At 47.0% G+C, this 26,688-nt stretch overlaps 1 protein-coding gene across 1 annotated transcript; it reads right to left on the bottom strand.

Moving 5' to 3' along the window:
• Positions 1 to 906: 906 nt before the first annotated feature.
• Positions 907 to 26,259, bottom strand: SLC7A3 (solute carrier family 7 member 3). Its single transcript, XM_042478999.1, has 12 exons — positions 26,128 to 26,259; positions 9,698 to 10,107; positions 9,064 to 9,222; positions 6,947 to 7,127; positions 6,528 to 6,640; positions 4,924 to 5,146; positions 4,198 to 4,337; positions 4,002 to 4,104; positions 3,079 to 3,290; positions 2,657 to 2,823; positions 2,134 to 2,242; positions 907 to 1,947 (listed from the first exon to the last, which is right to left on the bottom strand). Exons 2-12 carry the CDS (start codon positions 10,065 to 10,067, stop codon positions 1,823 to 1,825), a joined length of 1,902 nt encoding a protein of 633 aa, XP_042334933.1. The 5' UTR covers positions 10,068 to 10,107; positions 26,128 to 26,259; the 3' UTR covers positions 907 to 1,822.
• Positions 26,260 to 26,688: the final 429 nt, after the last annotated feature.

Genomic DNA, 26,688 nt, shown 5'->3' with positions numbered 1-26,688 from the left:
ACATTATGAGGGGCGTCACCTTAAATGTACTAACGCTTTGGAATTACAGGTTGAGTTTCCCTTACCCAAAATGCTTGGGACCAAAGTATTTTCTGTTTCAGATTTTGGAATATTGGCATATGCCTATTGAGTTATCTTGGAGATGGGCATGTGCTTTGGGCTAAGCCATAGGGCACGGCCTACCTTCCTCGACGTGTTAAGATGTGCCAGATGCCCTGCAGTCCCAAGGGCTGTATTTATGGCCTGGCAGAAATGAAAAGGAGGGATCTGCTTGTAAGAATGCCTTTGCTTTGTTTTTTTTAACCTATACTGGTGCTGCAAGAAATTGTTTCTATTTCTCAAGTCCTGTGTAGAATTGCTTCCCATCCCTGTGACAAGTAGAAGCATTACAATATTTTTAGTTTAGGGGCTTCATGCTACCATCGTGGCTACATCCCACAGAACTTTGCGATTATAGTCTCTCTGAGGGAACTTGGAGTTTGCTCTTTGAGAGAATGCCACTGCTGTATGTAATCCATAGGAATCATTCTAGTGGTCTCCAGCAAAGGTTTCTAAGTGCCTTACTACAAATCCCAGGGTTCTGCAGAATGGAGCCTTGGAAGTTCAGGCAAGATCAAGCTGTTGTAATCGTATACAGTGGTACCTCGGGTTACGAAATTAATTCGTTCCGCGGCTAATTTCGTAACCCGAAAAACCTTCGTAAGCCGAATTGCCATAGGCGCTAATGGAAAAAATAGCTCTCTGCTGCCCTCCGGTGGCGGCCTTTCCATTTAAAACAGCGCCGGGGTTTTTTCGTAACCCGAAAAAACCTTCGTAAGCCGAAACAATAAATCCCTATGGGATTTTTTCGTATCCCGAAAAATTCGTAAGCTGGGTAATTCGTATCCCGGGGTACCACTGTATTAAAAAACTGACAAGACATCAAGGCCACTGAATGCTCGATTTCAAGCATGGACGTCCTCAGTTTTAAGCACCACAAAGCATCCTTTAAAAATACCGTATCAGAAATTAACAGGCCGGTCAGGGGAGGTGACATTTTTAGAGCTCTGCCCTAAATTGAACTGCAGCAAGGACTCTAACCAGCCACTGTCCCACCGGCTTCACAGTGGACTGAACCACCAACGTTGGTTTTACCCCAGCCCTGAAACAATTCTGTAGCTCTTGGAGACAGTGACATTATTAGCTCATGCTGAAAAATAATTTCCCCAGATTGAATTAGAGATGAGTTCCGTGAGAAACCAAGCTGCCAACAGACGAAGGCAGTGAGCCAGACATATCAAAATCTTTCCTTCCTGTCTTTAAAAATAAAAAGTTCTTTGGAGTTTTAATCGTAAAAACCACAACATTATCACAACAATATACAAACAATGCCTTTTAAAAAGAAGCACAAAAAGGGCTTCTAGCCCCAGGGTTTTCAGAACCGTTTTTGGACAGGCATCTGACACTTCCACATATGTCTACACACAAGAAAGGCAACCTCTGGCCAGTAAGGCCAAACAGAATAAATACAGACATTGGGGTGTTTTGGCAGCTTTTCTGGCTGATGTTGGCTTCCCTCCAGCAAGGCCTGGGGGACTGGGTTATACCCTGCATTGACTTTGTGAGCCTTGACTGCGGGGTTAAGGTCGGGGCCTTGAGTCTAACCCACCACCTGCTCAGTGTCGGCATGAGTAGCCTCCCTCGCAAGTTTACTAGAGACCGTATACCTGTGATTCTGCCATCTGCCTGTCATTTTCACAGGGAGGAGGCAGGTGGCGGGTGAATAACTCAAGGGCATCCATTCTGTGTGGATGATGAGGGTAGGGAAAGATTGTCTTCTTCCTCATATCGCTGTATCCTGACTCTGGTCAGAACTAGTGATATTCAGAGGTTTGGTGCTGGTGGACTGCCGGGCAACCTGTCCTTCCACACTGTGCTGGATCCCGTAGCCAAAATAGATGGCAAAGCCTAGAAGGAGAATGGGGAAAACTTTTGGTCACAAGAGCAGCTGCTGTTCCCCTCTTTCAATGCTGCCTCCAGCCCTGCTGTGCATGCATCGCACACCCAAAAGCATCCAAGCCACGACTGCAGCATCCCAGATATCCCAGTTCCTCATGTGGGATTTCATGAGTGGAGTTGCACTGGTAGTCTCACCTATGGCCATCCAGACAGCAAAGCGGATCCAAGTGCCTGAGTCCAGCTGCATCATGAGATAGACATTCACCAAGATGCTGAAAATTGGGAGAAGTGGCAAGCCAGGCACCTGAGGAAAAATCAGAAAAAACAGGATTGTACAGTTGAAAGGCCTCCAAGGGTCACTTAATCCAAGCCTTGCCAGCAGAAGAAGAATCCCTGAAAGGCAGTCATTAGTTTTTAAAGTCTCAAAAATGGAGAGTCCACTAGCTCCCAAGGTAAATTATTCCACTGTCAAAAACCTCTTGCTATCAGGTTTTTCCTAATGTAGTAGCAGAAAATGAATTTCAACCTTGGAGAACTGAAGGGAGAGCCAGTGTGTAGTGACTTGAGCACTGGAGATCAGGGTTCGATTTCCCACTCAGCCGTGGGAACCTAACTGTGTGATCTTGCACAAGTCACACACTCTCAACTCCAGTAAACCCCATGATAGGGCTGCTGTAAGTTGGAAGTGACTTGAAGGCCCTGCTAGCTTGGTGTTTACCTTGAAACTGAGGTGTGTCTTGCTTTGTGGCTGCCTCCAGATGACAATGGTGCCGAGAAGCGAAATGCTGAGGAGAAGTACACAGGCTATGATGCAGCCGACATCGCCTTCCATGAGAGCTACCCCTTTCTGCGCCAGGATGCCACACAAGGCAGTGATCATGATAGCTGCGAGGAAGGGAGACCCAAAATTAAAAACCAAAACAAATAACAATGAATAATGAACAATGGATAACTAGTATCTAAAATATATTGGACAGTTAAAGAAAATTAAAACAGTTTACTCCCATTTAGGAACAGCCATGGTCTCAAGCATTGTCACCTGTGAGCTCCACGTTCCTGCAAAGTGAACTAGAACGCACAATTGGTAGAAATCTTAGAATGAGACCTGACCAGCTGGTCCCATCTCGCCTTGGCACTTACAAATGATGGTGCTGCTGATATAGACAATGCGCCCCGAGAGGCGGGTTGGGGTGTCTGCCTCCGGGCAGAAAAGGTTCCTCCAGATGAACTTCTCCTTCAACACAATTTGGCTCTCTGTGGCCGCACGATTGATGATCACCTTTTCTTCTTCGCTTCCGTTCACCTCCAACATCTCCAGGTCTCTGGAGTTGGTAAACAGCTCAGGCTGGTACCTGTCAGCGAAGATGCAGAGTTAATGCAAGAACATGGGAAGCTGCCTTAGATGAAGTCAGACGCGCGCACCAAGAGTCCACTAAGACCACTTAAGGACAGTTCGGACTAGCAGCTGTAACTCTCCAAGGTTTCAGGCAGGATTTTTTCTGAGCCTTACCAAGAAATGCTGCTGCAGAGTGAATTTAGCCTCTTCTGCAGAAGAATGTTAGCTTCTTTTACTCCATATGAGACTCTTGGGGTCCTTCAAGCCTATTACGGTCAACTATGGCTGGCAGCAACCACTCTCCAGAATTTCACACAGGATTCTTCCCTAGTTCTAGCCTAGTTCCAGTTTCTCTAATGGGATGTCTGTGTGCTGCATTGTTATCTTACTAGTTTCTTAAAAAGTCTTTGTTATCTTTGTAGTTTTTTAAGCTGCAGGTGTTTCAGCATGACTGATAATGGTTTTTAAACTTCCACATCATCGTGGTTCTACTTGCATGTTGTTTTGACTTGCTGGTAAGTGACCTTGGATCACATATGGAGAAGCAGGCAGGATCTAAACTGAAGAATTGTTTTAAAGAAATAAAGAAACAGACTGCCAAACAAGCAGCGGCATCATGAGGGAAGGGATCACGGCTCTCTGGTGAAGCCCAGAGGGAACCTGACTGGGATCCGTAGAGAACTGGATTGGGCCCCACCATCTGAAGTTCCTCAGCTGAGAGACCCACCTGAGGATGAGGACACAAACAGCCACCAAGGAATATGCCAAGAGAGTGCCAATCGACATGAGGTTAACCAGGTCCTTCAGCTCAAAGAGGAAAGCCATCAGGGCTGCAAGAAAACAGGAGCCATGTGAGTCCCCAAGCAAGCGGATGGGGATGGGGACAGAAGGGGATGGAGAGAATTCCATTACTGCATCCATACCAGCAATGATTCCTGACACCACAGTGGCCACCAAAGGAGTCTTGGTCCGGCTGTGCACCCGGAACAGAAACCGGAAGAGAAGCCCATCCTCGGCCATGGCGTAGATCACGCGCGGCATGGGGAACATGGAGCCCAGCAAGCTGTGTTGGGCGGAAGCCAAGAGGTGCAGTCCAACAAATGTGCAAGGCCACATGATCCTCACCTCCTGCTTTAGGCATTCGGTGAAGGCCTCCCTGTCTTTTGTGTGTCCTCCCTAACCCCCCCCCAAATGTTCCCTTAAGCACCAATGCCAGTTTTAATTTGCTGTTTTTCTCAGCTATATTTAGAGATTGCTGTTCTTAGTTCCTTGGCATCTTTTGAAACATTAATTGCTAAACATCTTAGAAAGCTTGGAAAGAGTTCAACCTCTTAAAAAACATATATACCGTGGCCCCTTGTTATCCTTTGGGGTTTGGTTCCAGCACTGCTGTGGATACCAAAATCCGTGGATGCTCAATTCCCATTAAATACAATGGCATAATAACATGGTAAAATCAAAATTTGCTATTTGGAATTCATCCTTTTTTAAGAAAATATTTTCAAGCCATGGATTTGTGAATATAAAACCCATGGCTATGGAGGGCCAACTGTATTAGAAATGACTAAAAGCATTACAGAAGAACATTTGCGCCTCGTTGGCCCGCCGGAGATTGAAATGCCACACTCTCAGATCCTGGCTCTTCTCACCTGGTGGAAAGGGCACAGAGCGAGCCAATGGCCACCACATAGCGGGCCGGCTCCCACCCCACTGACTTGAAGGCATCAGGCAGAGGACTCTCCTTGTTCACCAGGAAATAGGGCACCATCAGCGTCAAGGAAGCCGAGACTCCAAAATAGGCCACAAAGCAGATGAGTAGGGAGACAATGATGCCAATGGGGATGGACCGCTGAGGGTTACGGGCTTCTTCACCTGGAGAGAGAGAGAGAGACACACAGAAAGGATGTGAATCATTATCCCAAGAAAATGCCAATGGAAAAACTCACAAACTATATCCAAGGGGGACAAAGTCTTTAAAAGGACAACTGGGAACATGTGGCTTTTGAACCCACAAAAAACCTCTCCAGAATCTTTGCTTTTTCCAGTCAAAAATAGCCACTCTGGAGCCATAAATACTTAGTCTATGCCTTCAGTTCAAATGCTTTGGTTAATCCTGGCTGACTGGAGTAAATGCCCACTGTTCCTTGTCTCCCAAATAGCAACCCCCCCACCCCCCAAAAAAGGCACCAGAAGTTACTTCTGGACACCAGTGACCATGCTGGATCAGGCAGGGTTATAAAGAGTCCAGACTTGGCCTCCTGACTCGCAGTCCCTGCCCGTCGCAGTTCCAGGAAGGAAGGACAAAAACAACACTTAAGTGTTTCCAGTGTGCAATTGTACACAACTGAAGAGCCACTTCACACTCCAAACTTGCACCGCTTGGGAAAAGAGCATTCCTATGAATGAGGACTCTGCTATGCAAAACCACAAACGCTTGAGCTTCCGGGTAAAGCAGCCAGCCATGGCTCCGAGTCTCACTGCTCATGACTCACTTCCCAAAGCAGATGCAGGAAATTTCTCCTGGGAACAGAACCGATATGGAACAGCAAGCCAGCCTACGCCCAGAACCAGGCAGGGACCCTGTGCAAATGTACTGAGCAACGCAGCATGTGGGCATCATCTGGGTATTAGCATCCCCCTCCCAAAGCGTAATGAGAGATCTGGAAGGTACCTTGGAGGCCATCTATGATATGTTGATATATGGAATGATATGTTGATACATGGATTTTAATGTGCTGTCTTGGTTCTAAGATGTATTTTATATATGGAAATTGGTGTTCCGTTTTTATTGTTGTAAATATAAATATACTTTTATTATTATTTATTATTATTATCTAGTCCAACCTGTATCAATGTGGACTCTGAAGCAAACGATGAAACTGGTAGCATCCCCAACAGATGCGTCTGTGTTCTCTACTTAACCCAATTGGGTTTCTTGACCCATCATCAACCTGGTCACCCTCTTCTGGACACACTCTAGCTTGGCGACGGGCATTTTAACATGTCTTTGTTTTGTTGTTGTATGCTTCAAGTCATTTCTTATTTATGGTAAGGATAGGGAAAACCCTTATCATGGGGTTTTTCTTGAGGAGTTGTTCAAAGGAGATTTTGCCATGTAGTGCCCAGAAACAGACACTTTACTCAAAACCTGTCCTGACCACCACAGAAGAGAGAAGATTACTTCCCGCACCTTGAACACTTTGCTTCTGCTTATGTGGTCATCCCACTGCACTCTTTGAAAGCAATGCTTTACCTGTTGTTGCAATGCAGTCAAATCCCACAAAGGCATAGAAGCATGTGGCAGCGCCTGAGAGAATCCCCTGAAAGCCGAAGGGCACAAAGCCGCCATTCCCAAAGAGTCCAGGTCTGGAAGAGAAAGAAAGCTAACTCGGTGGAAATATTCAAGGAAGCAAAAGAAGTAAAGATTTAAAAAACACACAAAGCACCATTTCCAAACATGGGTGCAGGTCTTTCTCTCAAAGCCTGAGTCCTCACAAATAGGGATTTTCTGAGCACTGCCTTTACCCATCATTGTTCCCCTGGGCAACAAGAGTAGGTCCGCCGGACAGCCATAAGCACCTGCAGCAGCCAAATGTGGACTTACAGAGAGCAGAAGAAGATGGCAGCTGCCAACCTCAGTCCACAACAAAGTGGCAGAGAAGGTCCTCTTACCTGTTCCCATGCTCCAAGAATTTATGAGAGCTGTTCTGAAAATCGTTCTTAGACAAGTTCCAGTTGTTGACGTCTCCCTTCACGAAGCCGGCCACGATGACAAAACTGAGGACCAGCAAATTGATGGCGGTAAAGATTTTGTTCACCAGGGCAGATTCGCTGACGCCAAACGACAACAACCCTGCAAGGGTGGCAGTATTTATTTACTGGAATTTAATGCACTTATGTATCAGCACTCAACCCTCCAGCATGAGAGGAACGGCAGGGAATGGGATGTTGGACAGGTCTCTGAAAATCAGAGGTTCTGGGACACAAACCCCTGAGACCCAGGTGTAGGAATGCTTCACTATAATCATATTCACGTGTTCTAGGAGCCCACACAACTGGCTATATTGTCTAAGAGATTCTAGGAGCTGTACCCAAGAAAGTAACTTCTTAAAGCTCTGGCCAGTGAATCTATTTACCCCCATGGTTGGTACAATGGAAAAAACCTTCCAAATGAGCCCAGGACTGGAGTATTTGAAGGGCAGCCTCTTTGCACTTGTCACTTAGATGAGATATGCAGAAACTGTGCAGCCTTTCAGATGTCATCAAACTGTAGCTCCCCCCGCTCCTTCACCCTTGGCTCTGCTACCTAGGGCTGATGGGAGTTGCAGTCCACCAACATCTGCTGGCAGGCCACACAATCCCCAGCCGTGTCTTGACTGATGGACAAGTGGAAACAGCAATGAGCTTCTTCTCAATTACATTCTTCCTTGGAGGTTGGCACGTGGGCTACAAGGAAGAGGATCTTTTGGGGCACACGAGGCACACCACCAAACCCATCCTGTTTGCCTGAGCTTCTAAGAGCAATTAGTCAGAAGAGCTTAAAAGAGCCCTAAAGATGGATCAGACCAAAGGCCTGTCGATTCCTGCATTCTTCTTGGCCAAACAGAGTCCTGTGGGAAGCCAGCCAGCAGGACCTGAGTGCAGCTGCACCCTTCCATCTCGCGGTCCTCAGCAATCTCTGATTACCTCTGATACCAGGGATAACATGCAGCCATGGTGGCTAGTGGAAGGCAGGCTTCCCCTCCATGAATTTGTCTTTGTTGTTGTTAACTGCCCTCAAGTTGACTCCACTTATGGCAATCCCATGGATGAGACATCTTTGACCCACTGTCCTCCACTGCTCTGCTTAGGTCCTGCAAATTCAGGCCCATGACCTCCTTGATTGAGTCAGTCTGTCTGGCATGGGGTCTTCCTCTCTTTCTGCTACCCTCTACCTTTCCTAGCATCGTTGTCTTTTCTAATGATTCTTCCCTTCTTATGATGTGCCCAAAGTACGACAGCCTCAGTTTCGTCATCTTGGCTTCCAGGGAGATTTCAGGCTCGATCTGTTCTAGGGCCCATTTATTTGTTTGTCATCTTGGCCATCCACGGTATCCTCAGCACTCCTCCCCAGCACCACATTTCAAATGAGTTGATTTTCTTATCTGCTTTCTTCACTGTCCAGCTCTCGCATCTTTTAATCCCCTCCAAGTTCATGTCCCACTACTATCTCTTGTGGCAGTGACCTCCACAGCTTATCTAGGCACAGTGTGAGGAAATGCTCCCTTTGGAGCTGCTCTGGATCTCCCAGCATTCAGCTTCAGTGGATAACACCCCTCCCTGCCCCAATTGGGTTCCAGTATTATGAGACAGAAAACCATTCTATCCTTTTTCTCCCTGCCATGATGCATTCCAGTTACATGTTTGAACTGCAGGTCTCAATATCTAGCACTGCCAGTGTTGCAAGGTTAGCTGATGAATACCAGAAGCTGCAATCCAAAAATGTAACTTTCCAAAAAAGTAACTCTCCCAAGCGATGCTAATTGCATACAGCTCTGCCGCATCAGTAAGAATTCAGATTTTCCTGCTTCTTGTGTTTTTAGAGGAGATAACTAATGTTTCTAGCAGCCTAATTTAGAGGAGGATGTGGTTTTTAAGTGATATCACAAGCTGCCTTGAGGGCAGTCACGGCACAAAAGCTGGGGATACATTTCTGGGATGAGTCCCACTGGCTCAAACTAAGTCCGGTTCAGCTCTGCAACCTGAATCGTACAAGAAGAGAATCCCATCGGCTGGGAAGGTCATCTCACCTGTAAGCAGCAAAACCAGGAAGAGGGAAAAGAAGTCAGGATATTCAGCCAAGACATTTTCCAGATGCAGGGAGGTGTGGTTCTGGAAGAACCTGGAGATGTGGCCTCCAATGATGTGGTCAAAAGTGGAGCTCCAGGCGCGAGCCACACTTGCTGTCCCTGGAGAGAAAAGAGAGAAAGGGACCTTTGTTAACTAAAGCCTTTAGCCTGCTTCCTCTGCAGCAACTCCAGATGCAACACCAGTCCAGGTCCAGGAAGGACCATCATCTCTTCTCACTGCAAGAGGAAAAACAGGGGTGGTCGAACTATCTGGCCAGGTGAGGCTTTGCCCATCTAGTCCGCAACACATTTCCCATCCTGAACAGGTGGTATAGTGTACATTTATTGATTGAATCATAGGATCATAGAGTTGGAAGAGACCCCAAGGGCCATTCAGTCCAACCCTCTGCCATGCAGGAACTCACATTAAAAGCCCTCCCTGTGACAGATGGCCATCCAGCCTCTGTTTCAAAACCTCCAAAGAAAGAGATTTAATTTTTTTGTTGTTGGTGGTGGTTTTTCGGGTTATGAGGCCATGTTCTAGAAGAGTTTATTCCTCCAGGCTCTTCTCTGAGCTCTGTGTCACATACTCTACCTATCATATAGGAAAGGATGAGGTTCCATCCCGTGGTGAAAGCCCAGATCTCCCCGACGGTCACGTAGCTGTACAGATAAGCCGAGCCAGCCTTGGGGACTCGGGCTCCGAACTCGGCGTAACACAAGCCAGCCAAGACCGAAGAGACAGCGGCGATGAAGAAACAGATCACAATGGCAGGGCCGGCTTGGTCTTTGGCCACTTCTCCCGACAAGACGTAGACTCCGGCCCCCAGAGTGCTGCCCACGCCGAGAGCGATCAGGTCCAAAGTGGAGAGGCAGCGGGCCAACTTAGTCTCCTGCAAGCCCAGGTCCACCGTGCGCTGGCGGATCAGCTTCTTCCCAAAGCTGCGCAGGGTTTTCCTCAGCATCCTGGCCAGTTTCAGGGGGCACCAGATGTCTCCCAACAATCTGGAAAAAGAAAAGAGAACGATGCACTCTTAACAGCCAGCAGCAGACAAAGAGACCATGAGTCAAGGAGAAGGTTTGCAAAGATTGTCTCCAGAAGAATCAAGCAAACAGCAGGCTCATCATCATCATCATCATCATCATCATCATCATCATCATCATCATTGTTTTCCCCATTAATGGGGTGTTTTGACCAACTCCTTCTGGGGATGGATGCATCTGCAATACATCTCACTGGATCAGTTTCATACCACTTTCCCTGCCATGGTTTTATCCTACAAACCCTTTGGAGTTGTAGTTTTGCAAGGCACTTTAAAGAGGGCCAGCTTGGCATAGTGGTTTGAGTGTTGGACTATGACTCTGGAGACCAGGGTTCAAATCCCAGCTCAGCCATGAAACCCACCATGTGTCCTTGAGCAAGTCACAGACTCTCAGCCTCAGGAGAAGGCAATGACAAGCCCCCTCTGAAGAAACATGCCAAGGAAACCCTATGACAGGTTTGCCTTAGGTCAAAAAAGACTTGGAGGCACACAACAACAGCACCAACAAAGGCACTTCAAAGGTCTCATGAGAAGACTGAGGACTACATCAGTGTAATTCTGCCATGTAGACAGGCGCTCAGGGTACCTTGGGTGTTGCAGTTCAGGATGAGGGCATTGCCAATCAAGGATTTCCCAGGATGGATCCATGGCAGCTAAAATGGGATCAAGCCACCAGATTTCCACAAAACAGTTAGGCCAGTTTAGTTTGAGTTCAACTGTCTTGATTCCATTCTATGGAATTCTGGGGAGAGTTGTTTTGATGAAGCACATAATGCCTTGAGTCTACACAACTCAGTCTATATAATGTCCTGATTCTGGAGACCTGGATTCAATTCCCCGCTCAGCCATAAAACCCAATGGGTGACCCTGGGCAAGTCACACTTTCTCAGCCTCAGAGGAAGGCAAAGGCAAACCCCCACCGAACAAATCTTGCCAAGAAAACCCCATGATAAGGTCACCATAGGTTACAAATGATTTGAAGCCACACAACAGCAAATATAGCCATACAACAGCAATATCAGATACTCAGTTCCAGCTGGCATGGTTGGACCAAAGTTCAAATCCCCGCTCAGTCATGGAGAGCCACTGAAGGACCTTGGGCAAGTCCCACTCTCTCAGCCTCAGGGGAAGAACAAATCTTGCCAAGAAACCCCTATGATACCTTAGGGTTGTTATAGGTCAGAAACATATATTTCAAGGAAGTCACACAAAGAGAACCTTTGACTCCAACAACCATGGCAGCCTTGATCCAAAGGCATTTTAGGGCAAGGCTCCTCTTAGAAACAGCCCATTCTCCACTGACGGTGGTTATATATTACAATCGTGTCTATTGCAGAGGTCCACAAAGGTTAGCAAAACATGAATATCTGCATCCTTTGGTGGATAAACAGCTGCTTGCATAAGCAACTCATAGGATAAAAGGTCTGGAAGGCACCTTCAACAATTAACCAATTTCACCCGAACTTTGGTTAACCAACAACAGGGCAAACTTTTGTCCAGATAAAGCTAGTGACGGTCTTTTCTCAATGCGAGAGAGAGCGCCTGGAGGTCAGGATTGGGACTCATAAAGGTGGTTTTGCCAGTTTCCTCCTCCAAAATAGAGCCTACAGCCCTGGTATTCCTACACGGCCTCCCATCTAAGTACTAACCAGGGATGACCCTGCTTAGCTTCCAAGATCAGACAGGATCTGGTGCCTTATAACACATTAAACCTGATATTAGAAAAATATTTGTCCTTTGTAGGTGCAAAAGTTCTTTTGAATCATATTCCTATGTCTTGGAATTTAGCGGGTTTGGGTCCTTCGTTCTCTTACTCTTGCTATAGCTTTTCTCTTTATTTATATCTTTTTCACAGTCTGTGGCTTGCAAACACTAAACAGATAACATCTAAAAAAGGTTGACATTATACAGAGTTATAAACTATAAATAAAATCAAAAGCAGTCAAGAGCATAAATGTTAAAAGCATGGAGTTTTGCAGCAAGGGAGTTGTGTTCTGCTCCTTACTAAAAGGCATCTAGGGTTCAAAAGATAAACATTCATCATCTGTCATTCGGTGGTCAGAAAATCTCCCTGCTTTGGCTACACAAGAAAGTGTATTTTATAGACACATCCTATAATATCCTATAATATTTTTCCTCTTTTCTGTCTGTCTGTCTACCCGTCCATCCTTTAAAAACCCAATTAAAATATTAATATTTATCAACATCATCTTCATTAATGTCATTTATAATCTGCTCGGCCCAGAAGGTGAACAGCTTCTGTGGCGTCCCATCATCTGTTCTGCCTCAGAGAATCAATACAGCGGCCATCTATCCATCAAGATGACCGATAGCACTGTCCAGAAGCAGAGCAGAAACAGAGGCCCACTCATTTCCTACTCTTGCAGCCCTCATTTATGGAGATCGATGACTGTCTCCTTCTGGAGAGGAAAAGAAAAGCCTCCGTGCCTCTAAGAAGAGCCCCAAATGCCCCGTCCAACATTTCCAAGATTAAACATTGGGAGATGTGTGGCCAAGCAATATCAGACTGTGGTCAAGATGGCCAAAGTTAGGAATGAGGAAGGATGCAGACAAGCTAGGAGAGGCCGCCACAGTTTGCTTTTGCCTGAGCCTACAGGGAAGGGAAAAATTTGAACTCAATTTGCAGCAAGTTGAGGACAAAGCAGGAGCAGGAGAAAGAAACCGGGACATTTTAAAAGCAGCTGAAGGAGTGGGGATACTGAGGAATAGTCTGGACTGTCCCTGTCAAATAGAGACAGCTACAAAGTATGCCATAAAAGTAATTTCAGAAGAAGCTTGGGGCTGGCGATGTGCAACAGAATGAAGTTCCATGTCTTTTAACCGTTGTGTGTTCAGAAGAAGAAACCATCGCAGAAACACCAGCCAAGAAATGGAAATTACAAGGTCCAGAAGCTTATGTCAAAACCAGATACAGGCAATGATGGAGGAAAAGTCAAGTTCTAAATCACGTTAAGCTTCGGTTAATGTCCTTTTGATTCTTGCTTCTTGAGTCGGGCTAAAAACTTTGAATCTAAAGAATGAAGCAATTTACACAATTCCAGCAGACATATAACTGTTTGTACTCATCCGAAAGGCTAGAGGTGGGTCAATGCTTCCAGGACAGATTATGCTTTGCTTTTCACAAGGATATGGTTCCTTTTTAAGTAAGAATTAAAGTATGTACAGTATTTACAGTGACCCATGGATAAGTCGGGTCAGGTTTTTGGAGTATAGATGTACACATGAGTGCATGCAGCATGTATTGCCACCCTGACGGACAAGCGCCATCGATGAGCCAAAGGAATGCCAACCTCTGCTTCCACCAGCGCAGAAGATAATTGCAAATGAAATAAAAAGAAAAGGCTCTCTGGGGAAGCGCAGCTCTGGTCGTCTTTTGCTTTTTGCTTTTCCAGGGCTGGTTCTGAGCCAAAAGAAAACCAGTTGTGGGAAGAGCGCCCAGGAACAAGCTGTGCAAACTGAGAGGTCTGAAGGGTTTGTTTTTTTTGCCCCCTGGGCTACCGACGGCCACTTTTTTCTGAAACCCAACCAGTGCCAGAGGTTTATCACGAGGATCGGCAGGAAGGGGAGGACCCCCAAAAAGTATGCGCTGGGGGAATTCTTCGCCTCTCTGCCTGCAATCCACTTGAGCATGAACCTCTGGGATCACACACTTTTTAGCCTGACAAAAGTTGCAAAGTCCGTGGCTTACAAAAACAAAAGGCCTGCAGTTTTCTTTTTCTTTGTGTCTTACATAACCCTTTCTGACTTCAGCCCTAAGTCTGCAAAATGCAAACACATGGCACACACTAAAAGCAAACTTGCTCTGCTACACCAGCCTGGGAAACAATCCTGCCACCCTAGAAGTCCTCAGGCACTACTGGTCAGTGGAAGCGGAGTCGCCTCTGTCCACTCATCCAAAGGAGGAGAAAAAGGAGGGATGGACTGGACAGACCGATGAAAGCAGCAAAGCTACCCAGCGGCAGCACATTGGGCAGCAGGAGGGAGACGTGGCAACTGCCCAGCTAAGCGGCTTAGGAAAAGGCCTTTTTAATAGTGTGGGAGGGAAAAGTCAGATTAAGAGAGAGGCACCGGTACAAAACACACTGGAGCAGACAAAGAGACCCAGCACCAGGCACCAGGAGGAAACCATAAGGCAAAGGATGGGGAAAGTGTGGCCCATGGACCCCCAGAAACCCCTAAAATTGGGTACGGTGGGAAATGCAGCCACTATTTCACTCTTTTTGGTGGGGAGCCATCGAGACCAAAGGTTTTGTAAAGAGTGTAGGAAAACTGCCAAGCAAAACTTGAATGTCTTTGGTTTGCGAATCCAAACCCCTAGCCCTATGTGTTTGGAAAATCGGTCTGCAAAGGGATCCTGTAGACCAGTGAATCCCAAACTTTGGTCCTCCAAGTGTTTTGGACTTCCAACTCCTAGAAGCCCCAGCCAACTTGGCCCACTGTCAGGGATTCTGGGTGCAGAAGTCCAAAACATCTGGAGGACCAAAATTTGGGAATTGTTGCTGTAGATCTTTGAGGCTGACTGGAAGAAAGAAGTTGGTAGCATGAGCTTTTGTGGACATGGGTCTCCTTCTGCAGATATATGGAGTGGAGGGCCTTTTGGGAGAACTTGGGGCATGAGTTTTTGCAGACCTGAGTCTAGTAGTTACTCAACAGGTTGAGTGTGAGACCAGCAACAGAAATGCAGAAATCAGACCCATTCATTGGTCTTTTTGGCAGTCCATAGTATCTGCAGATCTCCGCTCCAGCACCACATCTCAGATGAGTTCTCTTGCTATCCACTTTCCTCATCGCCCAGCTTTCACAACCATACATAGTAATGGGAAATATGACAGCATGGTCCATCTCAATTTTAGCATTCAGTGATATATCTTCACATTTCAGGACCTTGCCTACTTTCTTCATAGCTGCCCTTCCAAGTCCTAGTCTTCTTCCGATTTCTTGATCTCCATTCTGAGTATGGAAAATCTTGAACTACTTCAATGTCTTCTTCTTTTTTAAAGTTATGTAAATCATCTCTGGTTATTATTTTTGTTTTCTTAATGTTCAGCTGTGAACCTGCCTTTGCATTTTCTTCCTTGATTTTCTTTTGTAGTCGTTCCATGTCTTTGCTGTTTTCTGCTTAAAATGGAGGCATGGAATTGTTTGAAGCATAAACAGAGCCACATCTGCGTTTCTAGGATGAACTGGAAAGCAGCACAACTACAAAACAATGTGTAATGCAGAACAACAAACTGAGACACAGGAGAAGAGCCATCCAAAATGGACCTCTCAGCTTGCCTTTTCCATCCTACTCTAGAGCCAACCAACAAATATGACTGAACTGCAACTCCCAATGTTCCTCATGGCTGGCTGTGCTGGCTGGAGCTGATAGGAGTTGCAACATCCAAAGGGCTGAATGAGAAAGTCAAAGGTGTGATGGGATCCAAGAGGCTTTGAGATGGGGCTCCTCTCATATCGAAACATCCCCATTAAGAGAGCCAAGCTGGACAAAACCACCAAGAGGTTAGTGGTGAATATTTGTTGTTGTTGTTGTTGTTGTGTGCCTTCAAGTCATTCCTGACTTATGTCAACCCTAAGGCGAATGTCTCATGGGGTTTTCTCAGCAAGATTTGTTCAGAGGAGGTTGGCCATTGGTTTTCCCTGAGGCTGAGAGAGTGCGATTTGCCCAAGGTCACCCAGTGAGTTTCATGGCTGAGCTGAACATCGAACCCTGGTCTCCAGAGTCATTAATATTGTATTCCTTTTTGTGCAATGCCTGATCACTTGTTTCTGAGAAAACTAGGATTCGAAAACAACCCTGGGTGAAGCCCGGCCTCTCCAGACGCAACTGGGCTGAGCATTCCTCATCGCCGCTTATGCTGTCCAAGGCTGCTGGGAGCTGCAGTCCAACCTCAACTGGAAGGCTGCATTGATTGTCAGCTGGCTGAACATTTTTCTTATCAGAAGAGCATACAAATGTACAGTTTTCCCCTGGAGAAGGGAGGCTAATTGCGCCTTTGAATCTTCATGGGATCCTATTAATAGAGGATAATTTTTCTTCTGCAGAGGAAGTCAGGTTTGCCTGGCCTCAGACACCCACCCACCCCCAAAAATGACTGCAAGCCAGCCCCGGTTTCTCCTACGCAGGAGCCAGGAGCGTAGCCAAGGTTACTGCTGGAGGAAAGAGAGCCCAAAGCCAGTGCCAGCTAGGACTCACACAACAGCCAGAAGAGCTATTCCTACACACACAGCACACACACACCAGCGCTATCAGCTTTCTTCTTTCCAGCTAATTCCAGACTGACCGCCTGGTTTCTATGAAGGGAGCCTCAGGGGGCCCAGCTCCCACCATCCAGCAGCTGAAGTGGTCAATCTTTTCTGCAAACCAAGGCTGGCTCTTTCAATTACAAGGGAAGGAACACTGGGCAGACAACTCCTCCTTCCCCGCTTAAGCAATTCCCCTTATCTCCCGGCTTCTGTGTGCACAGAAGTGTTTAACCTTTACTTGCGGAAGGATGTGCAGCAGCTTTCCATCACAGGAATCATAGAATCACAACGATGGAAGAGACCCCAAGGGCCATCCAATCCAACCCCATTCTGCCATGCAAGAAAACATACAATCCTAGAGTTGGAAGAGACCCCAAGGGCCATCCAATCCAAACTCCTTCTGCCATGCAGGAAGACAACATCCAAGTCCTCTCTGTGACAGATAGCCATCCAGCCTCTGTTTGATGTGCTTCCTATTAAAATAAGAGACCATAATTTGAAAATGTTTGGAAGGAAAACTCCTGGATTTGGTCATTTTCAGCTTATGCCTTGGCTCCAGTGCTGTCGTTTGGACCAATACGCTTAAATAGCTATGGGCATTAAGAATGTGATAGGTAAGGTTTTGGGTACCAAGCCTCACACACACTACCTTCTGTTCACATGGCATCTTGTGGGTACCTGCATCTTTACCAAGTCAGAGGAAAGGGAAAAGAATTACAGTTTTTTTACCAGGACTTTGAAACAAGCAAAGCCTAAAGCCCAAATATTCAGGAAACGCAGTCATGGGCGGATCTCGCTTTTCACCACCAAAATATCCGGCTTGCCAGGAACACGTCATGAAAATAAAGCTGAAGATAAGGAGACAGTTTGCCTCACAGACCCTGGACATGTTTCCTTTTTTGCCCTACAACTCTCAGAAATCTCTAGCCACCCGAATCCTGGCAACCGAGGATCCAAAATAATTAGCTTATCCCAGCTCTGCGCTCCATCAACATTATGGATATTGGCAAATCGCAGCAGCGGCAGCAAATCAAGACTTCCAAAATGGAGAACGGAGATCTTTTTTAGCATCTCATGTTAGCATCTTTCCTTGTTGTTTGTTTCTTTCCATTAATTTAGGCAGGAAAGGGACTGCCAGACCCAAGAAGCGCCAGGCTCTCTGCAAGAGCTCCACCACCTGCTGTACCCATTACGAATCCCGACAGGGAGACACAGACATGCAAAGATGGCCTCCTTATGACTGTGGCTGTTCATGAGGCGTAACTTATTAAAAAGACACACGCGTATGCCCCAATGTGCATCTTCAAAAGAACTATTTGTTATGTGTCTCAGCCAGGTCCCCAGCTCATAGCATCATAACATCTGGACGGGAACTCAAAGGTCATCCAGTCCAACCCTTACCAATGCAGGAAAGCCACTGCTACGACAACCCTGACAGGTGGTTCTCTGGGCTTTGTCTGAAAACCCACAAAGTCCACCATTCCTTCTCCTTCCACAATAGTCTGCTCCGCTGTTGAACAGCAATCCCTGGGAAAACCTTCTTCCAGATGCTTGTTCTAAATCCCTTTTCTTGGAATTTGCTCTGGAGCAACAGAAAACCAATTTACTCTCTCACCTGTTTGGCATCTCTTCAAATATTTCAAGATGGCTGTCACATCAGTCCTTCATCATTTGTTTCCTAAGCTGGACACTTCAATTTTTCCAAGTCAGACGTATCATTTTTCTTAAGTGCGATGGACAGATTATTATTTTTAATTACTATTATTATTACTCCAGATGTGGTCACACCATGAAGGCAGCATGACACTGGCACTTTTATTTCCATATCCCTTCCCAGGGGTAGCTGCGTTGCCATGAGGTTAAAAAACCTAAGAAAATCCACCTTTACAACCCAAAGGTGTCAAATATGTCACACTGGCTTTCAAGGCTTCACAGGGTTTTTCACCAAGAAGAGGTGGTAAAATAGCATTTGGGAAAGAGAGTGACAGTGTTGGGGCCACAGCTTCTACATCTTGGATGTTACCAGTCATGTTAGTACAGTGGTACCCCGGGATACGAAATACCCACGTTACGAAATTTCCGGGATACGAAAAAATCCCATAGGAAATAACTGTTCCGGGTTACGAAGGTTATTTCGGGTTACGAAGAAAATTTTGGTGCTTTTCGGCGCTATTTCACACGAAATCGCGGCTTTTCCCCATTAGCGCCTATGGGTTTTCGGCTTGCGAAGGCTTTTCGGGTTACGAAAGCGGCGGCGGAACGAATTAATTTCGTAACCCGAGGTACCACTGTACAGAGATGTTAAGTACCTTCCCCATGGACCTGAACAAAAATGAAGGCAATTCAATTTTACCATTTGCAAATTACAACTGTTTTTCCATTTATGAAGCCCCAGGTCCTACGATGGCAGAATGCCTTCCATGTCTCTTGGGAATCTCTTTCTAGTTATCGTTGCTATTGTTATGTGCAATTGTTATGTGAAAAGTTGGGATCTTATAGACTGATTGATTGATTGACTGATTGACTTCACCAGTATGCATCAAGTATGCATCTTTCCTCCATGGCTAAGCCTCCGTGGGACAGCAGAGCATCTGAGGCCAAGGAAAAGCAGGATTCCCAGGCTGGAAAACAAGACGAAGCACACCTGGCCTCTCCCTACCATCGTGAAGGATCTGCTGGAAACACGAAAAGGAGGAAAAAAGAAACCCAAGAAGGAACCAAGAGGAGAAACAGGGCTGCCTGCCACACAAGGCACCGTGATGGACTGGGCCATCACCTTGCCAATTGATCCTTCCTTTTTTCAGACAGAAATGATTCATGGAAGGGTTACACTTTACAGAGGCCTCTTGCTGAGAGACGGTTGCGGAGCAGGAGCCATCTGAGCGTGAACTGATGGGGACAAAGGTCCTGGACCGTAGCGAGGAAGCAGAAGCCGCCAAACGCATCAGACGGCCACTGGAGAGGAAAAAACAACATGGTCTCTCCCATCTGTTGCGGCAATGCGGCTCCCATGCACCCATCGGACCAGCTCAGTTACTTTCCCTTCACAAAGATGGAAAAGGTTGGAACGCATACACACACAAACTGGAACTTTTGTTATATTCCAAAACAGAGCAGTGGGACACAAGGCTCATCAGTAGGGCCAAAGGAAAAAATGGGGCAGGTTGCAAGTGGCCAGGATTCAAGGCAAAGGGCATTTGGGGGTCAAGCCCATAAAGGAAGGAAGGAAGGAAGGAAGGAAGGAAGGAAGGAAGGAAGGAAGGAATCCCAACTGATGTAGTCCTGCTGGAAAATCCCTTCTGGTGCAATGTTGGATGTGGCTTAAACAAGGGATAGGAGCCATGAAATTACCCAGATACTGCTGGACTGCAATACCCATCAGTCCCTTGGTAGCACAACCACCAATGATGAATGCTGGGAGCTGCAGTCCAACAAAGTCCAAGTATTCTTTGTTGAATAAGTCACCAGGCCATTTCAAAGTAGCAAAAGCAAGCGAACAGTCCAAATAATAAAATACTAGAAATTATATACAATTAAAACAAATAATCATACAAAGGTCATTCAACTCCTCTGTGCAAGAAAAAAACCTAGGCTAATCCCTTTTCTCCTTCTTGGTTCCTCGAGGTACCTGCTTTGACAGCAAAAAGGGCAACCCTACACAAAGTCACAAAGTTGGCCCCTCGCAACAAGAAAGTGCCGCCCAACAAGATCTGGAGGGCTGTGTGAGATCTGCTCATGTTTAATTTTTTATCCTTCGTTCACTCCTGGAACTGTTCCTTCACCACCGCTGTTCCAATCATCTTAATCTCTTCTTTTTAATTAAAATATATTTTAATTGTGCCTTGTTTTGGGAGCCACGGGGAAACGGTTCCTTCTCCCTCTGGACCACCTTCACATCTCAGAGCTCTGTGTATTCACCTGCAACCTTTGAGGTGTTTCAAAGGTGTCTGTGCAACTCCCTGAAGCCTGTATAGAAGCAAATCTGAACATGGTGCTAATGAGGTCTGCTTTCATTCTGGCTGTGCGACAAGGAGCCTCTGAAATGGAGCGCCAGAGAAAAGATCTGAGGCACCTTCCTTCTTCTCGCTAGGAAGCCGAGGCTCCTTCAGAGGATGGAGCCTTTCATCTGGCAAGTCATTTAAACAAAAACCCAGGCAGGAGCCGCACTTAGACAGGCTTTGCGCACAGACACACCTGGGTCTATTCAGGCTGGAAGGAACTGTGCACCGTTCCCCTTGTGCTCTTCTCTGAGATTAAGGGGTTTCTGTTCAACTCAAGGTCTTTGCATAAAACCCTGTTTGTGGCTTCTGGCCCCCAGCTGCAAGAAAGTGCTCTTGACCCACGTCTGAGCAATGCAAGAGGAAAAGAAACTCGCTGGCAGGGATTGAACAGAGCTCGAAGGAACCAGATACGAGTGGGAAAGATACAAGGTTCTTTTTGCCAGGACTGCTGCCCTATATATATATGGCACTCCAGCACAAAGGTGCCATAGGAGGGCATCACAGGGATGAAGAGATATGCCATCACAGTGCAGCCGGGGCAGGATTGACTGGGCTAGGGTTGCCAATTCAGGATCCCCTTCTGTTGTTGATGTTGTTGTTGTTGTTGTTGATAACGGCTCAATGTCAGCGCACAGCAACCCTATGTCCTCCACTGCTCTGCTTAGGTCCTGAAAACTCATACTCCTGACCTCTTTAGTAGAGTCCATCCATCTGGCATGCAGTCTTCCTCTCTTTCTCCTTCACTTTTCCCAGCATTATTTTTCCCCAATGAGTTGTGCCTCCTGATGACGTTGCCAAAGTACGATAAACTCAACTAGGTTTGCCTTAGGGCCATCATAAGTTGGAAACAACTTGAAGGTACATAACAACTCCCAACAAGAACTGACCCACAAAAACTGCAGACTTGAGCCCTGACCAGCCTAAAGGGGCTCCTGTAATTTTAATGATGCACCATAATGCTCTATCAAGCAGGACAAAGGTACCTATTAAGGGTCATTCTCCTGGCTATGGCTGACAATAGGGCTTTGGAAGGCAAGGTAGAGGGAATACCTTTGTCCCACTTCATAGAGCTTTATAGTACTTTGTCTTGCTCCACGATCTGTTAAAGATTACAGTTACAGGAGCCCTGTCCCATATTCCACTTGGCCACCCTACACTCTGTTGACATTGTGGTTCCTGGGTGCAAACAGGGCTGCTTCGACATATAGCTGTGGCTACGGAGCTTCTTGCCCAGGGTCTCATCTCTGCCTGTCTGCCGCAGCAGCCATTTATATGAGTCAGAAGGTGCCTGCAGCCAGGTGCAAACTCACACAGGGCAATGCTACATATGGAGGTGGAAATGCTTCCCTTCCTTCCCTTTAACCTCAAAGGTGCAGGAGTTTTGAGATGCCACAGGTAACAATGGGAGGAAGCCGGGATCCCCTGCAGACAACCCTGCCAGATCCCTTTCAGCCTACGCCAGCCCTCCCACGGCGCATTTCCTATTCTGCAGCCCATTCTGGTTCCCAGTGAACTGGAATGCTGGGCAGCCCTCCAAAAGTGAGCACACTTCAGGCGCATGAACATCACGACTGTCCATGGTGAGCAACTGGAGCCTGGTGGCCAAACTGGGAAGACATTCAGACCACAGGACCGCCTGGGGCCGTGATCCAAAGAGGTCTCCTGGAGCAGCTGGAATTGGTTGACTCCCCACAGTTGCCAACCAAGTCTGCAAGCAGAACATGAATGCAACCACTTTGTTCTGGGGCATGTAGTCCCCTTCCAAAAGCAGCTTTCCCATTCCCTGCTGGAATGGCAGCCATTGGCTTCCTCTGTTGGGACATTGGGATGCTTCTCATGGGACTCGGCCAACCAAACGAAATGCCAGCTGGTGCCAAAGGGCTTGTCCTGTGCAGAACTCATATTGTGCCCATTGCCCTCCCTTCGTTCCCTCCGCAAAAAGGCTGGGCATGGAATTTCCCAGTGACTTGCCAGCCTCAGGCAACAGAGGTCTAATGAGGGGGGGAAAACGCAACCAGAACTGCAAAATAAGCAGAAAGGTTGGGGAGCAGTAGGAGCTGGCAAGGAGAAGCACACCTGGCCTGGGACAAGGATGGAGGCCCCACTCTTGAGCCACTTGACCAGGGATGGGATGGCATGGGAGGATGGCCATCCTCCGCCACCTTTCCTGCAGATCCCTCTCTTGGGAATACTCTCATCTGGGGATTCGGTTCTCTGTTAGCAGCACGTCCCAGGCCCCCCAAAAAGGAAAGAAAGCCTAACAAAATTTCAGGGGATGCAGGTGCAACTTTCTTTAATTTGGGAAATGGGAGAATGGCATGACATTCTGCAATGCTTGCTGAATTTGAACACTGTGTCTTAATGTTTGCACTAAAATGGGCAGCGCAAGGCCAGGAAGTTATTTTTGTTCTTTACAATATGTTCTGTCTACTTGATCTTTATGAAACAAATGGCTGTTTTCTTGTTGTCGTTTGCCTTCGAGTCATTTCCAATTTATGGCGGCCCTAAGGTGAACCTGTCTTGGGGCTTTCTTGGCAAGATTTGTTCAGAGGGGGTTTGCCATTGCTATCCTCTGAGGCTGAGAGAGAGTGTGACCTATTGCCTCAGGTCATACACTGGGTTTAGATGGCCAAGGGGATTCGAACCCTGGTCTCCAGAGTCCTCAAACCACTGTTTTCTTAGCCTGTGGCTTATTGCATCACCCCATAGGATGCGTCTCAGTGCTCCTATTGTCTTTCCTCTATCGGTTTTGAAATCTCCCATTTACACTCCAGTGAGTCCATTGTGTGCAGATGGGGACACAGTACAACATCTCCCCCTTGAAATCTCCCATACTAAATAAACCTACCCTCCCCTGGCACAAATAAGCTAAAATGTATGTAGGGTTTGAATCTGTCGACTTCAGATTTTGAAAGGGAGGCCGGCTTGACAGAGAGGGGCATGTTTCCTAAGAGTCTGGAAGCCACACCAAAGTCACGATCCAGTCCTAAGGACTGGAGCATGGCTTTGGTGCAGCTTCTGGACTCTTAGGATGCATGCATCATTTAAACAGCATACTTCCAAAGTGAACTGGAGCAACTTTATTTTGGCCTGTCTGTATGGGGCCTATATTTCCATCTGTTCTCGATATACCCACCTTCCAATTGCATACTGTATATCTTTTTGGATCTTTCCCAAGAGCATATCATAAATAAAGAGTATTCTTCTTTAAATCCAATTTATTTTTTCTACCCAACCCACTCCTTGTTTGCTCTATATTCCGGTCTTTTTCTAGGACTATGCGTCTTTCGAATAGTCCTTAACATACAACTTAGTATTTCATCCTTCTATTATATTTCGCTATTAATAACCATATCACCGATTCTTTTATTTCCTTGTAACCTTCTGTTGCTAGCTTTGGGCATTTATGTATTTTAGGTCTTTCCCTGGAGTAGGTTTCTAACTCCTTAGTCAATTTCTGTATCTATGTGTATTTGTTTAGCCATTTTTGATCACAGAACCTTAGCAATGGTTTCCAATATTTTTGTTTAAATTTAAAAGGACAGGTAGCCTTGAAAGAGAATAAACACACAACCGAGGCACCGGCGGTGTCAAAATACTGCGCACATTAACGTTTCAGAAGAAAACAATCAGGCTGCTAGCAGTTAGGAAGTGTGTGTGTGTGTGTGTGTGTGTGTGTGTGTGTGTGTGTATCAGACCAAAAAGCAAAAGGTTCATGGCCAAACTGAGGATCGAACCCTGGCTTCCAGATTTATAGTCCAGCACTGAAACCACTATGCGCCATGTTTAAAAAGGTAAAGGTATCATTCCCCATTGACAGGTTGCCGTAAGTTGGAAATGACTTTATTAACTCCGGATAAATAAAACATCCCTTGTTTATCAATACATATATTCATTTGAAATCTGATTTACTAACTTGAGGGTGTCTCAGTGGTCAAACGTAATATAAAGTATGGCGGAAAAGTACAGTTTAGCGAATGACATTTAAAAAGTCGAGACAAACTCTGCTGATATCTAGATCTCAAGCTGGATCTCCTTGTCTTGCAAATAGAATTTAAAGTTGATTTTGTGGAATGAACCTCCCATCATCCACAGGGTCAGAAGGATGAGTCTGTTTGAATAACCCTTCCATACCATCTCAACTGGGAACAGCAAAATGTAAGCCTATGATTAACATCTAACTGATTGTATGTACATTGCTGTGTACATTTACAGGGCTCTATAAATCATCATCATCACCATCATCATCTTTCTTCTTTCTCCTATATGGTTTTTCACATCTTTGCCTGATGAAGGAGCCAGGGGTGCTTCGAAAGCCTGCAACATGTACATTGTGCATTTAGTTGGCTCCCGTGAAGGAGGGTTTTGGATGATGCCGTTCTGGATGATGCAACAGATATCTGGTAATATTTGTTCTTTCCAACAAACTCAGTACCAAACTGAGTTCGCTAGAAACCTCCGGTTCCCCGGCGTTTTGCAAAGAAGAGACTCAACCTGTACGGAGGTCACCTGCATTTGAGAAAAGGATTCGGGAGCCGGAAGGTGGCACCTGGGCAGAGGAGGAAGGTGCTGCCATCTCTGCCACATAAACAGAGGAAGCAAAGAGGATGCCACCTGGCAGATCAGTAAGCAGCCAGGTGAATGCAAGGAAGCCCCAGGACTATTGGTGCCTTCCTGGCAGGTAGGAGTTACCTGGAAAGAGCGAGGAAGAAAGCTGGTGGTGGGTCAACCTGTGTCCTGCCAGGATGGACCAGGCTTTGGCTCTGAACCCAAGGTGACCAGACACATCCTCCTTTTCCAGGACACATCCTACTATCCCACCCTTCTGCCCAAGAGGGATTTTTCCCCATAATGTCCTCCATTCTGAGCATTGATCGCTAAGAAGCATAGGTTTACATTTCTATTTGAGTTCTCAGCCTCGATTTGGGAATGTCCTACCTGTCAATGGTTTGAGTGTTGGGCTCCTAGGACCTTCCGGAGACCAGGGTTCAAATCCCAGCTCAACCATAAAACTAACTGGGTGACCTTGGACCGGTCACACTCTCTCAGCCTCATGGTGGGATGGCAATGGGCAAGCCCCCTCTGAACAAAGTCTGGCCAAGAAAACCCAGGGTAGGTTCGCCGCCTTCGGGTTGCCGTATGTCAGGAGCCAACTTGAAGGCGCACAACAATAGCAGCAACAACAGTCTTAGAAGTCACACTCTCTCAGCTGCGGCAGAAGGCAAGGGCAAACCCCCTCTGAACAAAATGTTGCCAAGAAAACCCCATGAAAGGTTCAGTTCCTTAGGGTCGCCCTACAACAGCAAGAGACTCAGAAGTCACACTCTCTCAGCTTCAGGAGATGCTCTCAAGCCAAAATACAAGTTGGAAAGGACTCTGAAAGGCACCCTACAACCCCCACCTTTCCCTCGCAGGTCCTCTTTGGCAGCTAGGTCCCTCTTGTCTCAGGCAAGAGAGTGCCTCTGAGCATGGACAGAGCGCTGGCTCCTATTCCCAGCTGCACCTGTTGCGCCTCTACCTGACCAGGTGAGGAGGATGCCAGGGAGGCTGGGGAGGCATCCTACAACCCCCACCTTTTCCAAGGAGCAGGTGTTCCTTGGACCTCCTCCTTTGGGTCCCTCTGCCCTGGCAAGAGAGTGCCTCTGGGCATGGGCAGAGGGCTGGCTCCCAGTCGGCTGCAGCTGGCCAGGTGAGGAGGATGCCCGCCTTCTTACCTGTCCCTCGCTTGGGACGCAGCGCAGCTCCTCCAGCCGCCAAGGAAGGGAAGCGAAAGGAAGGCGAGGGCAGGAGGCGCAGGACTTGAAGGCAAGCCTCGGAGGAGGGAGGGAGGGAGGGAAGCGGCCAAGGCCAGCCCTCCTCCTCCTCCCAAATTGGGGGACCCAGCGCCCCCTCCTGGCCAGCCTCGGCAGGACCTTCCTCTCCAGGCTCCAGGACGCTGCTGCTGCTGCTGCTGCCTGCCATCCAGAAAGAGCCAGCCTGGTGTCTCTTGCTTTGAGAACTGCTAGGACTCCTCAAAAGGTGGCAATGCCTAGTAGTAGCAGCAGGGCAAGGAGGAGGCAAAAGGAACCCAGAGCTTCAGGGCACAGCCACCCACTAGTCTGCTTCCTCTGTCTTTTGCACGCAACAAAACACACAGTTGTGCAAACAGCCAAGGAAGAGGCGGGACAGGTTTTCTAGTTCCACTCCTCCCCAATTTCTCCTAAATGCCCTAAAGGCCTGTCTGATCTCCAAATCTAAGCCGGGCCAGCCCTGGTTAGCCCTTGGACGGGAGACCC

This window comes from Sceloporus undulatus, chromosome 7 (genome assembly GCF_019175285.1).
Source record: "Sceloporus undulatus isolate JIND9_A2432 ecotype Alabama chromosome 7, SceUnd_v1.1, whole genome shotgun sequence".
Classification (NCBI taxonomy): domain Eukaryota; kingdom Metazoa; phylum Chordata; class Lepidosauria; order Squamata; family Phrynosomatidae; genus Sceloporus; species Sceloporus undulatus.
The sequence above is the reverse complement of the archived record's forward strand: the minus strand, read 5'-3'. Positions and strand labels throughout refer to the sequence as shown.

Bases quoted from the DNA above. Each gene is read 5' to 3' on its own strand.
- SLC7A3 (XM_042478999.1), bottom strand. From the start codon at position 10,067: ATGCTGAGGAAAACCCTGCGCAGCTTTGGGAAGAAGCTGATCCGCCAG. The intron at 9,223-9,697 runs GTAGAGTATGTG...TTTTCTCTCCAG, and splicing joins CATCCTTTCCTATATGATAG to GGACAGCAAGTGTGGCTCGC. The intron at 4,338-4,923 runs GTGAGAAGAGCC...CGCCCAACACAG, and splicing joins CTCTGTGCCCTTTCCACCAG to CTTGCTGGGCTCCATGTTCC.